Source organism: Talpa europaea (assembly GCF_964194135.1).
Source record: "Talpa europaea genome assembly, chromosome: 3".
Classification (NCBI taxonomy): Eukaryota; Metazoa; Chordata; class Mammalia; order Eulipotyphla; family Talpidae; genus Talpa; species Talpa europaea.
The window spans coordinates 138,583,849-138,597,936 of NC_140069.1; the positions used below are offsets into that span (position 1 = coordinate 138,583,849).

Sequence of the window (14,088 nt, forward strand, 5' to 3'; positions counted from 1 at the left end):
TTTCTTTTACTCTTTTTTTTTAAGATTTATTTATTTATGCACACAAGAACTGGGGTACAGGCCAGAGATGCATGGGGGTGAGAGGATTCACCAGAGACAGAGTAGGGAACAGAGCAGGCAGACCCAGGCCTCCCTGGTGGCGCAAGGGGTTAAGCACTGCACTATGAAGCAATATGCAGCCACTGTAGCATGAGTTTGATCCCTGGCCGGCCAGGGAGAAACCCACATGGTGCAGCAGACCTCTCTTGTCTCACCTGCTGCTCCTCTCAGCAGTGTATTTCATTCAGTCTACCTGTTCTGGTCCCCGCTCTGTCTCTGGTGAGTCCTCTTACATCCCGCATCTCTGGCCTGTACCCCAGCTCTTGTATGCATAAATAAATAAATCTTAAAAAAAAAAAAAAAAGAACAGGCAGACTGACTGAAATACACTGCTGAGGGGAGCCGTGGGCGAGACAGGAGAGGTCTGCTGAGCCATGTGGGTTGCTCCCTGGCTAGCCAGGATCGAACTCATGCTGCAGAGGCTGCGTATTGCTTCATAGCGCGGTGCTTAGCCCCTTGTGCCACCAGGGAGGCCCCCCAAAGAGCAGCGCATTCTTAAGACAGGAAAGAAGGCCAAGAACAACACACCCCTCATCAGTTTTTAATAGTAAGGAATGAGGTCCCGGGGTGTGGTTTACTCTCCTTGGTCACAGCAATCAGTGACCAAATGTCTGCGGAGTACCTGTAATGTTCTGGAAACTTCCTGGTATAAGACAGCAGCAGCCCTCCACTTAAGTCAAGAGTCAGTGGCTTGTGTTTTTAGGAGTGGAGCTGACATAATAGATGTTGTGTCATCAGTTACTGACTCTGAATCTCGTTGATGATATTCATCGATTTGAGACATTTTACTTGGGAGTCAATCCCCTTTTCTGCTTGTCTTCCTTAATACTACATCTTCATCATTTTGAGCCTCCTCCCCAAACCTAATCTTATGTTGCAGCTACCAATGGCGACGGCTGGAGAAGGCAGTAACCCCCGGGGCAGAGCAACAGCCCGGCCGCAGGTACAGCTGCAGGAGCTCGAGCCCCGAGTGGCCCGCAGACGCCTGTCCCAGGCCCGCCACCGGGCCACCCTGGCTGGGCTCTTCTCCAAGCTCAGGGAGACTGTCTACTCCCATTCTGAACTCACAGCCTCAAAGGTAGGATCCAGTGGGGACAGGCCTGGAGCTGTCACCCCCACCAATGCCACCCCCAAGGACTGCGGCCCAGGTGGGGTCAGCCCTCAGCTGTGGATGCTTCACGGTGCTTTCTGCTGCCACTCATGGGTGAAGCCTGAGAGCCGGGCCTGACCCACCTGCTGCCTGGTCAGAAGGGAAACATCGGGCCTGAGAGACCCGGTTAACCAGTGGCGTCTGTGCCTCACCTTGTCGTGGGCCTAGGTGAGCCTCCAGCTGCTCCCAGGCCCCTCATCCCCCCATACGGCATATACACACCCACACCCACAGCCGGGCACACTGTCAGCCTGGGGCGCAGCCAGGCCTTGCCCCTAAGCAAGTGGCCTTATCTTTCCCTGCTCTTAATCTCACCTCTTTGGTCTACACGGCTGTCTTTATTGCTGACCAGGGTCTCTGGCAGTGCCTCAGGGAAGGCTTGGGTGGTAGTACAAAGGGAGGAAGCATTGCAGGAAGTAGAAGATTGGTCCCAGAGTTGCTGGCAGGAACTAAATTGGAGGCAGCCCCAGTTTCCAGCTCCAGCTTCGCTCTCTTCCCACCATCCTTTCTACACCGGAGGCTCCGGCTCACGCAAGGCCCTTCCTGCATGGGGCCCTTCAGCAGGGTGGCTCATTGCAAGGATGATGTGCGTCCTGCTTACAGGCTGGTGCAGGATCCTGGTCGAGGGCGGGGGCAGGGGTGGGAGAGCTCCGTGGTGGGTCAGGGTCTTCGTGGCCCTTAGGGGAAGGTGCCCCCTGAACAGCCCATGCAGGTTCCAAGTAGGACCACATTTGTGTTTAACTGAAGAGTCTTAATGGAGACCCTCCTGCTCTTGCAGAGGGTGAGGTGAAAAGTGGGGGGTGAGAGGGGAGGGATGTGCTGCTCTTCCTTTCTCTGTTGAGCCAGGATGCTGAGCCAGCTCCAGGGGCTCAGAACTAAGGGCTCCGGTCTGCGGGGTGGGGAACATCCTATATCTTGACCTCACAGCAAAGAACCTGGACATAGCTCTACCATGTCCCCTGGAGGGGGCAGATGTCTCCTGTGGGTGTGATAAAACCCCAGAGGCCCTGTCAGTGGCCAAAGTAGTGTGCCCAGCAGCAAGTCCACCAGCAACGGCATTCAGGGCCGCCAGTGGGAAGTGGGAGTAAACGGAGGGGAAAATCATTTGCACCCCCTAAAATCTGTACCTCCATAGGTCATGGTGGAGAGCCCGGCTGTTATCTGGCCATGGTTCCTGTGAGGCCAGTTAGCTGCTAAGCTTCAGTTAACACCGCGACTACCCGGGGACAGATGGGTCCTCCGAGGCCTGATGGGGAGGTTAATATGATAATTGCATGAAAAGCTGTAGCTTTGTCATAAGGGGTTCAAATGTTAGTATCATTTCCCAAGGTGTGACCTCGCTTGCTCTTTTCATATCATCACATTTTACTGATGAGGAAAACCGAGGCTGCGAAAGTTAATTTGCCTGGAATGGCACAGCCCGGGGACAGTCAAGAAACCAGGTCAGCTCCATTTTCTCCTCTCTCTGCCTGAGGGACAACCCTGAATTCTGCATTTGTAGCACCCATGAAGAAAAGATTTTTTTTTCCCCAGCATGACGGTGTAGCAAGGTCACGTTGGTTTCCGAGGACTGAATGCCAGAAGCTGGTAACTTCAAACACCAGAAATGTATCATCTCACAGTTTTGGAGGCTGGAAGTCCCACGTCTAGGGGTCCACGGGGCCGTGACTCTTATTCCTCTTTGAGCTTCTAGCATTTTCCAGCAAAGCTTGGCATTCCATGGCTCACAGATGCTGTTCCTCCTGCCCCTGTGTCTTCACATCACCTTCCCAGTGTGGGTCGGCTCTACATCCAAATGTCCTCTGTTTACAAGGACACCAGTCACATTGGGTTAGGGCTTTGCTGGCCTCATTTTAACTTGACCACCACTCTAAAGTCCTGGTTTACAAATTAGTCCCCATTCACGGTTCTGGAATTAGGACTTCAACAGGTCTATTTGAGGGAACACAATTCTACCCAGAACAGAGGTGCTGAGGAAGTCAGCCTGTCAAAAACATTCTAGAAACAGAGTTTCAAAGAATGGTGCCTGGCTTCCTGGCCCTGCCTGCTAACTGATGTGAGTGCAGTGTGGGCCTGCTGAGCCGGCGCCGGTAAACAGCCCTGGACCACACCCTGACCAGAAACAAGTGGCCCTGGCAACAGAGGAGGCATCGGAGTCCTTGCTGGCCCAGCAGAGTGACCATGAGCCACAGGACTGGGGGCACTGGGGCAGCAGACTGCATGGGACGTCAAGAGAACCAGATGTGGAGTCTGCAATCACCTGTATTCTCACGTTGCTGTCTTCTGGGTCAGGAGAGTGCTTGCTTCTAGCTCCCTTCAAACCTCCATTTTGTTCACTAGGCAGAATCCGCATGAATCTGGAAGGATGACCCCCGGCCGCCTGCAGGCGTCAGCATCCCCTCCCGCCACCCAACCTGTGTGAGGCCTGTGTGCCCAGCCTCTGCCCTTGCTCCTGCAGCTGGAGAGTCTGTGCGCACTTTGGAGCTCAGCTCGACTTGCTCCTCTCAGTTGCCCTGTTCTAGTGTCTTCTCCAGCCCTCCATTTGGAATCACTCCCTCCTCCCAGGCGTTTCCATGGCCCTTTGCTTCTAGCCCTTTGTGGCACTTACTTGATTCCAGCTGGTGTTACAAGCAGTGGCTGCCATGCTTGTCATCCCTGCTAGCACATCCACGACCTGGAAGCAGGGCAGTCTTATTGACCCATGACCCCAGGGCTTAGCAGGCAGGCCTGATGTGTGGCTGGCACTCCTGATGGGGCTGGTGGGCAGCACACAAACAGAACAGAATAGGCTCTCAGAATAGGCTGAACACCTCTATCAGGGGCCAGTTCTAAACAGGTGGGGATGTGGTTTGTGTGCTGGGTTTTTGGTTTGTTCCTCTATTTAGGAGTGAGATAGCCATGTTGTTGAGCAAGATAGCCATGTTGTTGAGCAAGCCCCTCCAGACCTTGGTTTTTGAATAATCTTGCAGTTTCTCATTTTTGAATAATCTTGCAGTTACCATTTTGACTGCGGTGATATTTTATACAGGAGAGAAGGAAGGTGGGGCAGGGGGGTGGGAGGGTCACAGAGGGAGGAGAAGGGAGGATGAGAAGAAGAAAAGGAGAAAGAAAGGCAGGAGGTAGGAGGCGACCTGTGAGTCTTGCGGGACAGGATATTTAGAGTTCCAAGCTGAGGCCAAGATTTTAGCTCTTCTGGTGTGTATGCACCTAGCAAATAAAAAATATCCTGTTAGAATAGCACATTTACTGGGGTGATGGGCAAATATTCATTCCCAGAGCCTCTCTGTCACCATTAACCCTACCTTCAAGTGGTGTAAAGACTTATTTGCCTTCTTTCAGCTTAATTATCTCCCAAAGCTTTAGGATTTTGGCAAGCACAGTTTCCAGGATTCAGAGGAAAATGTCTTGCCTTCTTGGCATCAGAACGAGCTTCTTGTTCTTTTTACCAACAAGGTCAGAGACTTGCCTTGTGCAGGGAGGGTCCTCTGGGGTCCACAAAACAGCCCCTGCAGTGGAAGGCCAGCATGTCAGCATTGTCTGTCTCTGTTCTCAGTGGCAGGTTTTAAATAAGGCGAAGACTCATATTCAGGACCTGGAACACACTTTGGACAGTCTGCTGAAGCTGAAAGGTAATAGGTCCCTACCTGCCACCAGGGGGCGCTAGTTTACCTGTACTGTTGAACACCCATTGGGTTAAACCTAGCGAGGTGACATGTATTGAGGTCCTACTGTGTGCCAGGTGCTGTGCTTGATCCGGGGATGTGATGAGATTCACATCCAGCCCTCCAGGAGCTTGCAGCCTGGAAGGACAGGCAGTCATCTGTCTGTTGAGATGTTGGGGTTCTGGGGAAGCTTCCTGATCTCATCTTGCGAGCCAGAGAAGAACCGTACTGGCACCCGTTGGACTCAACAGCAAAGAGCAGAATCCGGCTCCCTCCTTGGTACCCAGAGAGATGGCTGGAATGGAATTTGGGTTTAATAAGTGATACTTCTGATGTCTTGATGGAGAAGAGCCGGTTCAAGAAGCCCTTCTCTCTGGCCTAGTGCTCTCCCCTGGCATCTAGAAGAAGAGGAGGCAGCTAGCTCTGAATGTGGGTGGGCTCGGGGGTCACCAGACCACTCTCTTACCCCTTGTGATCCTGACCTTCCAATCCCCAATAGAAGCCTTCTTCCTGGAGGATGGAAATGCAAACAGCCTAGAAGAGGTCAAGGAAGAATATGCCAGAATGTACTATCAAAATCACAGGTAAGGCCCGCAAGCACCAGGAGAATCGGAGCTGCTTGCTGTTCTTTTTCTGCTTGGCTGTGTCACAGTCGCTCAACTTCTCCCTCCAGGATTTGGAGCAGAGTGAGGGGTGCTGCTAAGTTATCTAGAACCGTGTTGTGCTGGGGAGCATCCTTTGCTGTTTTATGATTGTCACCTGCATTGGCTCTTTTCCTGGATATAAAAATAATCCATACTTATGACAGAAAATATCAAAAATATAGAAAAAGGCCCAAAAGAAAATAAAAATACGGGTCATCTCATTTCTCAAGTAAACTGATGTTAATTTGGAAGAATATCCTTTCAGTTTCTGTAATTTTGCATAGTATTTTATAGAGATACAAGGTCATAGGGTTCATAGTGTATTAATAGCTTTAGAAAAACTCAACCAATGGCTTCATTGAAGGAGACACATGAAAATAAGGAAAATCCAAATCTCTGCCTATTTTCCAAGTTTCAGAGGGATCTAGAAAGTCAAATGAAACTCAGAAAGGCAATGAATGCAGAGATGCTGAAAGGGAACCCCACTTATCATGCCCCACTTGAAACTTGGAAGCAGAGGTTGGTTGGAGAAAGGTCTTTCTCAAATCTTATGATCTCACTTTTTATATTTAGCTCTAGGATGAATTTTGGGTCCATAAACGCTGTGCTGGGCACGCCCCCCACCCCTTCCCCATGTCCCATCCCGCCAAGCTGCTTCCCGGGGGGATTCTGGGGCAGTGGCGGGGTCCTTCTTGTCTGGGGACCCCAGCACAGTATACCCAGCTTGGCCCTGGCTAGGCACAGGAGTAGAAACAAATTCACTCGCCCTGCAAATAGGATGGCAAACCGCCTAGAGCCTGTCTCGACCTGAGAGGTTACTGATGACTTTTATTTTTTTCTCTGTGCTTTTCTGTATTTTCCAAATCTTTTAAACAATGAATGTTTCCTAAGGGAAATGATGGTGGGAGAGGTGATAAATTATGAATGTTAGGTCAACAATTCACTTCCCTTACTAGTTAAAATATAAACTTTATCACCTACTAAAATCTTATCCATGTTTGTGTCACTTGCCCACGTGAGGATGGCTAAATTTCTTTAAAAAGTATAACAATCAGGGAAGCTTTTCACTAGGTATATTCCAAACCAGCATTAATCAAAACTGTTCACCAGCACAGGAATAGATTATGTTTTCTAATTATTATATGTTAGTGCATTCCATTAGGAGGGAGCTTAAGCATCTTTGTACTTACGTTTTCCTCCCTGGGGATTTTTTTAAAAAGATTTATTTATTTATACATACAAGAGCTGGGGTACAGGCCAGAGATGCAGGGGGTGAGAGGACTCACCAGAGACAGAGCGGGGAGCAGAACAGGCAGACTGACTGAAGTGCACTGCTGAGGGAAGCAGGGGGCAAGACAGGAGAGGTCTGCTGCACCATGTGGGTAGCTCCCTGGCCTGCCAGGGATTGAACTCATGCTGCAGAGGCTGTGGATTGCTTCATAGTGCGGTTGCTTAACCCCTTGTGCCACCAGGGAGACTCTGGGATTTTTTGTATCTCACTTTTGCCCATTTTCCTGTTGGACTGGGGGCCTTTTCTTTATTTAATGGTAGGTTTCTTAGCATGTCCTGAGAAATTAGCTCTTTGTAGTAGATGACTTGCACACAATTTTCCCTTCATTATTGGTTTTATTATTTTGCTTTTGATGTTTTGGGCAGAAAAAAAGTCTAGGCTACCCATCTGTTTTGACGCCTGTTTGGTGGAATAGTTAGGAAGGTTTCCTCTGTTCTGAGATTTAAAAAGTAATAGTAAAAAGAATCCACTGATGTTTCGTCTGATATGCTTGATTTTTAACTCAGAGGAAACCTTGGAGTCACTTCTCTCAGTATGAAGAGATTCTGGGTCCAAGTCCTGGTTTTTCAAATTGCTTTATTATCTTAAAAGGGTCTTTAAAACAACAACATTTTAAATTTTTGATGAAGTCCTACTAACCCAGTTTTTCTTTCACAGATTGGGCTTTTTAAGCTAAGTGTAAAACTAAGTCTCAAACTTAATCATTTCATGTTTTTTGGTGTGATCGCAGATGGGACTTCTTAAATTTCCACTTGGCAATTGTTCACTTCCTAATGATGAAAATTACTGATTTTTGTGTATTGAAGTTTGTGGTCTGCAACCTGGCTAAACTCCCCTCTCAGTAGAGTCACATATTTGTAGATTCTCGGGGATTTTCAACAAAACACCAGCACACTGTTTACAAATATAGACAATTTACTTCTTCCCTCCCAATTCAGTACCTCTTATTTCTCTTGTTCACCTATTGGGCTGGCTAGTAACCTTCAGCACAGTTTTGAACAGAAATAATGAGAGAGCGGGCCTCCCCGGTGGCGCAGCGGTTGAGCGCTGGGTTGCGAAGCTGCCCGCAGCCTCTGCGGCGCCGGTTCAATCCCCGGCTGCTTCCCGGCCACCAGAGGAGGGTCCCACATGGCGCGCAGACCTCTCCTGCTGCCCGCTGCTCCCCTCAGCAGTGTACTTCGGTCCTTCTGCCTGCTCTGCTCCCTGCTCTGACTCTGGTGAATTCTCTCACCCTCCCGCGCTTCTGACTATACCCAGTGCTTGTATAAACAAAACAAACAAACAAATAAATAAATAATACATGCCTCTTTAAAAAAAAAAAAAAATAATGAGAGTGGACATCCTGGTCTGGTTCTTGCTTTCAAAGGAGAAACTCAGTCTTTTACTGTTAAGTATGGCATGACTTGTAGGCTTGGGGATATGCTTTTATCAAGTGTAGGTTCTCTTCTCTTGCTAGTTTGCGCAGTTTTTGTCATGAATGGATGCAAATTTTGCCAAGTACTTTTCTGCATCTATTGAGATAATTTGGTTTTTCTTCTTCAGTCTGTTGAGACGGCGAGTTCCACTGACTGATGAGAGCCATCTTGCACTTGTAGGATAAACGCCACTTCGTCATGACATATTAGCATAAATGCTTATGTGAATGTATATGTCACTATCAATTATTTGTCTGTCTATACTTCAGTGTTGACGTTCATGAGCGACATCAGTCTCTAGTTACCAGTTTCTGTTTTCTCCCCCAGCCTGTTTGCTCCCCCAGTTCATCAGACTGACTCTGCCACCTGGTACCCCTTCGAGGTAGTCGGGAAGGAAGAGGAGACGGAAGAGGGGGAAGACCAGGAAGAGGAAGAGGAAGGGGAAGAGGAATTGCTGGAGGAGGAAGAGAAGAAAGTGGAGATGTTTCAGTCTCCCATCACCTTGACCCCAGACCTCATGGAATTTGAACGGTGTGAACAGCTGGGAAGGGTGTGGCTTCGCGCCCCACGGGGCAGGAGCTCCAGGGGAAGGGGCTCCAGCCAGGGCAGGGGCGGGGGCACCCTGCAGCCTCAGTGCACTGACACCAGGCCCTGAATCCTGGAAGCGTGTGTTTCCACGTAGGAGAAGCTGGGGCGGGGGGTTAGGGGGGATCTGCAGAGGGGCCAGTGCAATCACCTTAGTGCAATCACCTTGAAGCTGCATTCACCCACCACATACACAGGGTCACTCAGTCTGGGTGCTGAGCAGATTCCCCAGCTATCCTTGAGGGGCAGTTGATGGGGATGAAGAGAACTAAGTTCCTGCCCGAGTCTGCTTCCGACAGCATTACTGGTCTTAGAGTGAGAAAGATGGTGAATGGCCGGCATGGACTCCACGGCTACTCACTTCCCCTCCGCAGACTGGAGACCCTCAGCAGCCAGGTTGACTTCCAGAAGCGGTGACTCCACTCCAGAAGGAGACTCGCGCCACCGCCCAGCCTCACTTTCAGGCCTCAGATTAAAGCGGCATCTCATGGGTGCACACTCATGAGCTAGGAGATTTAGGGGGTTCCCGTGGCGAGAGAGCTGAGCCAGACACGCAGCCCATCTATCAGGCAGCCGGCTCCTGGAGTGGGGGGTGCGCACTGGGAGGACTTGCGGGGGAGGGCCGAGGCATAAATCTGTGTCATCCACACCCCCCAAGGTGGTTTCTGATCTGCAGAGACCAAGGGCTTGCAGAGACTAGTGACTCTAAGCCCGGGGTAAAGCTCGGAGCTGTGGCAAGGCCCCCAGACCGCCGTGGGCCTGCAGGAGATGACTTGGGGCGGGGCCTCCAACTGCAGCTTCAGGTCTGGGAGATGCTGTCCTTGCTGTTCCAGGTATCTCAACTTTTACAAGCAGACGATGGATCTTCTGACTGCAAGCGGGGTCGTCTCCTTGGGGGAGGTGACACTCCCCATAGTCTCTGCGGCCATCTCCCACCTGTGGCAGAACCTCTCTGAGGAGTGGAAGGCCAGTCTCCTGCAGGCCTGGCTGCAGAAGCACAGCGGCCTCCCGGGCCTCACAGCAGCCGGGCAGGAGCCAGCAGGGACCCAGGGCAGCATGAGGGACAGTGGTGTGGACAGCCAAGGGGCCAGCTGCTCGCTTGTCTCCACCCCGGAGGAGGTGAGCAGACCTCGGGTGGCGTAGGGGGTGCAAAGGAGTCCTGTCACCCCAGGCCCGGAAACACCAGGGATCTGCTTGGGGTCAAATCTGAGGCCCTGTCTGGATCAGGCTCTCACTTTAGGTTTCTGGTTTTCCCGACATAATCTCCATGACCATGAGCAGCAATTCTTTCTCTCCTGTTACTTTCCTGGACTTTCCATGGGAATTATGGAAGAGGCGCTTAGAAGGCTATAATGGTTGGGATTCTTGTGGCTGCCAAGTGACCTCCTCATTAAACCATGAGGAAATGTGCTTCTCGCACAGGGAGGCCCCGAGGCAGGACAGGCTCCCTGCCAGACTCTGGCCTGTCATCATGGACTCAGGGGCCTCTCTTCTCTGTAAGCTGCTTCACCTTAAGGCTGGTTTCTCCCGTTTTCTCCCTCCCCAGCACTCCCACTTCCTGGGGCTGTGGAGTAGCAGTTGTAGCATGCCCTTTGGGGATGAAGGGCAAAGAGAAAGCCTTTCAACTCGCCTCTCCCTCAGCAGCCGAGAGCTGTGTCCAGTAGCAGTGATTCCTGACACAAGTCTGTGCTTTCTTTAGATCCTTTTTGAAGATGCCTTTGATGTGGCAAGTTTCCTGGACAAAAACGAGCCTCCAAGTACCTCTAGCTCCAGGTGAGGAAGGGGTGTGAGACAACATGTGTGATTGATTGTGTGTGTATCAGTGTGTATGACTGTGTCTTAGTGTATGAGTGTATATGTGAGGGTGAGTATACATGAGTGTGTATATAAGGGAACGTGGACAAGTGAATGTATATGTGTACGAGTGGGTACAAGTGTGTGTGTTTGTGTATCTGTGAGTGTGTAAGAGCATATGTGTGTGTATTTACCCCTGCTGGGATGTTTAGGGGCCTCTCCCCTGCAGCCCTCAGTGGGATGCATAATTCAGGGGAAGTTCTTAGAAATCATTTTTTTCTGTGATTCTAAATGGGCTGGCCCCAGGATTGTGCCACTGCGTAGAGGTGACCTTGTCTGGGGCTTCTTTAGAGTGGATCTTCCATGCTGGTCCAGGGCAGAGGCAGAACAGGTTATCAACTCCAGGTGGCACTGTTTTCCAGGGTGAGGTGCTGAGCTTGGTGGGGAGAACAGCCTGTGTGGGGAGGGCAGGGGCTTTGGGGCACGGAGAACATGCCCTGAGCTTATTGTGGGGGATGCGGGCGCTCTGCTTGGGGAGCTGCTGTTCAGGATGTGATGGGCGTGGATGAGGGAGAAGCGATGGAGGGGAGGGTTGAGCCCACCAAGTGAGAAGACACGAAATAGAATCTGGGGAGATTCTAGAACCAGAAGCAACTTGACTAAATCTGTACCTCAGGGGTGTATTCTCAGAGGGAACTAGTTTAGGGCTGGAGTCTCCTGCTACTTGGTTTGAAAATCTATGGCCAGTATGGCTTGAGGACACAGGCCCTTCAGATACCAACACTGTGTCATGAATACAAAGGAGCGTAAACATCTCCTTTTTTCTGCCCTGGAGTCAGGGAGACATTCATGTCTTCATCCCAATGAAACCTCCATTCTCCTGGTCCCCAGGTGGGCTGTGCACTGGGCTGTCCCAGAGAGCTGGCTGCCTGCAGGCCCCTCAACACCAGCATTCTCCCTCCTCCCCACCTGCCCCTCTAGGCCTGTACAGAGAGGGAGACTCAAGGCTTCCAAAAGAGAGTCTGGTCCTCTCCAGAGTGACTTTTTTTTTTAAAGATTTCTTTTTTATTTATACAAGAGCTGGGGTACAGGCCACAGGCGCGGGAGGGTGAGAGGATTCACCAGAGACAGAGCGGGGAACAGAACAGGCAGACTGACGAAATACACTGCTGAGGGGAGCAGCAGGCGAGGCAGGAGAGGTCTGCCGCACCATGTGGGTATCTCCCGGGCCGGCCGGGAATCAAACCTGCGCTACAGAGGCTGAGAAAAGCTTCACAGCACTGTGCTCAACCCGCTGCACCACGGGGGAGGCCCTCTCTAAAGTGACTTTATGCAGGCACCCAAGCTCTTCTCAGCTGTGTGTGGGCTTGAGTTTTGCTGGAATTAGCTGGAGGCAGACATTCCTCCTCTGAGCTGGGCTCAGGCTGTGAAGACAACTGCTGAAGTGCGCTTGCCAGTACTTGGAACCCTCATCCTGCTCCCAGGCCACAAAAACAACCTATTAAAAAAACCTTTTTTCTACTTGCCCTAGAAAAGGAAGGGGTTGCTGCCAGACGGTTCCTAAGCTGACTAAGGACCGCTTTCCAGGAGGACCTGCGGTCTCAGGCCTCCATCCTGGCCCAACTTGCAGGTTCTTTGCCCTCTGACCGTACTCCTGGGGCTTCTCCCCTGGTCCCAGGGAGCTGGTCTGCACACAGTCCTTCTTCGGGGCCCTCGGTCTGAGTTGGACCTACTGGGTGGCAGCATCTCACGGGATGGCATGAAAATGGGCCAGTGGTGCCTGAGCAGCTCTGCATCCCTGGGTGGGCAGACCCAGGGCATCGCTGCAGAGGTCGACTCCCTTGCTCCCTTGTTGCAAGGCCACAGCTCAGACACTGAGTTAGGGCTCAGGAGCCCACCCCCAAAGGCTGGCTTTCCCAGAGGGTGCCAGACAGAATGCAGGAAGCCACACAAACCTGCCAGGAACGACACTGGGCTGCCTAACCCAGGGTTCAGCTGGGTGTTTCAAGTGCTTGGTTCACACTGTAATCCTAGTATTTTAGGAGGTACAGCTGAGGTAAAAGAGTAGGATGCTAAATGTCTGTTGTTTCTTCTTCCTTTCTGTTGTCAGTTCTCTGCTTACTAGCAGCAACCCAGAAAATCCAGAAGAGAAGTTTCAGCTCTATATGCAGATCATTGAATTTTTTAAGGGCCTTTGCTGTATTAACATGACCATCAAGGAGGTACGACAAGGCAGGGGGTGATGAGACCACATTCCCCTCCCTCAGGACGGCAGAGGCAACCCTTGAACGGTGTCCTAGCTGGACCTCACTCAGGTCACACCCCCAGGGCCATAGCCAGGGGACTTCCTTCCATGCTCTCTGGCCTGCTCCAGCGACAGGCAACTTGGGCTGTCCAGGGAAATGAAGGTTGTCCAGGGAAACCGAGGCTAGCGACAGAGGGGATGCTCTCCAGGGAAGACCCCAGGCTGGGGATCCCTTGACATTTCTCCATGTGGTGAGACTCCTTGACACCCTCCCAGGAGGCCACACTCCATCACCTGAGACTCTGAGGTAAATATGCTGTTAATGTTTGAAGCATATTAATTTCTGCTTCCAAAAATTGTGAGATGTATGGTGACATAGGAGTGACACATAACTGTACAACTGAAGATATGCGGGGCGAGATAGGACTGGGGCATGCCTGAGATGGTGGGGCCTTCTCATCTGCTTGGGGCCTGGAGTCCTTAAATAAAAATGTAAGCCTCCTCTACCCCATGTTTTGCAGGAACCAGACCTTCCCCTTGATGATGAGATGATAATGTTGAGATGCTTGGAGACCTTTGATGATGAAGATATGTGATGCAGATAGGCTGCGAGAGGAAGGGAATGAATAAAGGTGGATAGTTTTCTAGTTTGACTGCAGGTTGCCAAGTTTCAACTGACTTAACTTCTGGGAAATTCTGGGGTAGGCTGTCCCAGAGAATTGTGATAGTTTTCGTTTCTGACTATTATAAAGTATTTTAAGAATGGTGTTGCTCAGGGGGCTCCCTGGTGGTGCAGGCAGTTGAGTGCCGCACTGTGAAGCTGTCCGCAGCCTCTGCAGTGTTGTTTCGATCCTGGCTGGCCGGCGAGAATCCCACATGGCGAAGCAGACCTCTCCTGTCTCGCTCGCTGCTCCCCTCAGCAGTGTATTTCGCCAGTTTGCCTGTTCTGTTCCCCGCTCTGTCTCCGGTGAATCCTCTCACCCTCCTGTGCATCTGGCCTGTACCCTGGTTCTTGTTTAAAAATAAATAAATCTTAAAAAAAAAAAGAATACCGTGGTTCATGTCAGTCTTTCTCGGTTGTTTGGTGGAAGGGATGGCCTATTACAGGGCATGCACCTGTTCCCACCATGCCCCGATTGACTTGCAGCCCAGGTCACCAGCCTTTAAAGAAGAGAACAAGCAGAATCTATCCCTGGGGGTGCC

At 51.0% G+C, this 14,088-nt stretch overlaps 1 protein-coding gene across 1 annotated transcript; it reads left to right on the forward strand.

Moving 5' to 3' along the window:
* Positions 1-985: 985 nt before the first annotated feature.
* On the forward strand, positions 986-13,481 carry STRA8 (stimulated by retinoic acid 8; the record flags this gene model as incomplete). Its single annotated transcript, XM_084230653.1, has 8 exons — positions 986-1,177; positions 4,803-4,878; positions 5,411-5,495; positions 8,589-8,792; positions 9,680-9,965; positions 10,546-10,619; positions 12,751-12,862; positions 13,407-13,481. The coding sequence occupies 8 exons, from the start codon at positions 986-988 to the stop codon at positions 13,479-13,481; spliced, it is 1,104 nt and encodes a 367-aa protein (XP_084086779.1).
* Positions 13,482-14,088: the final 607 nt, after the last annotated feature.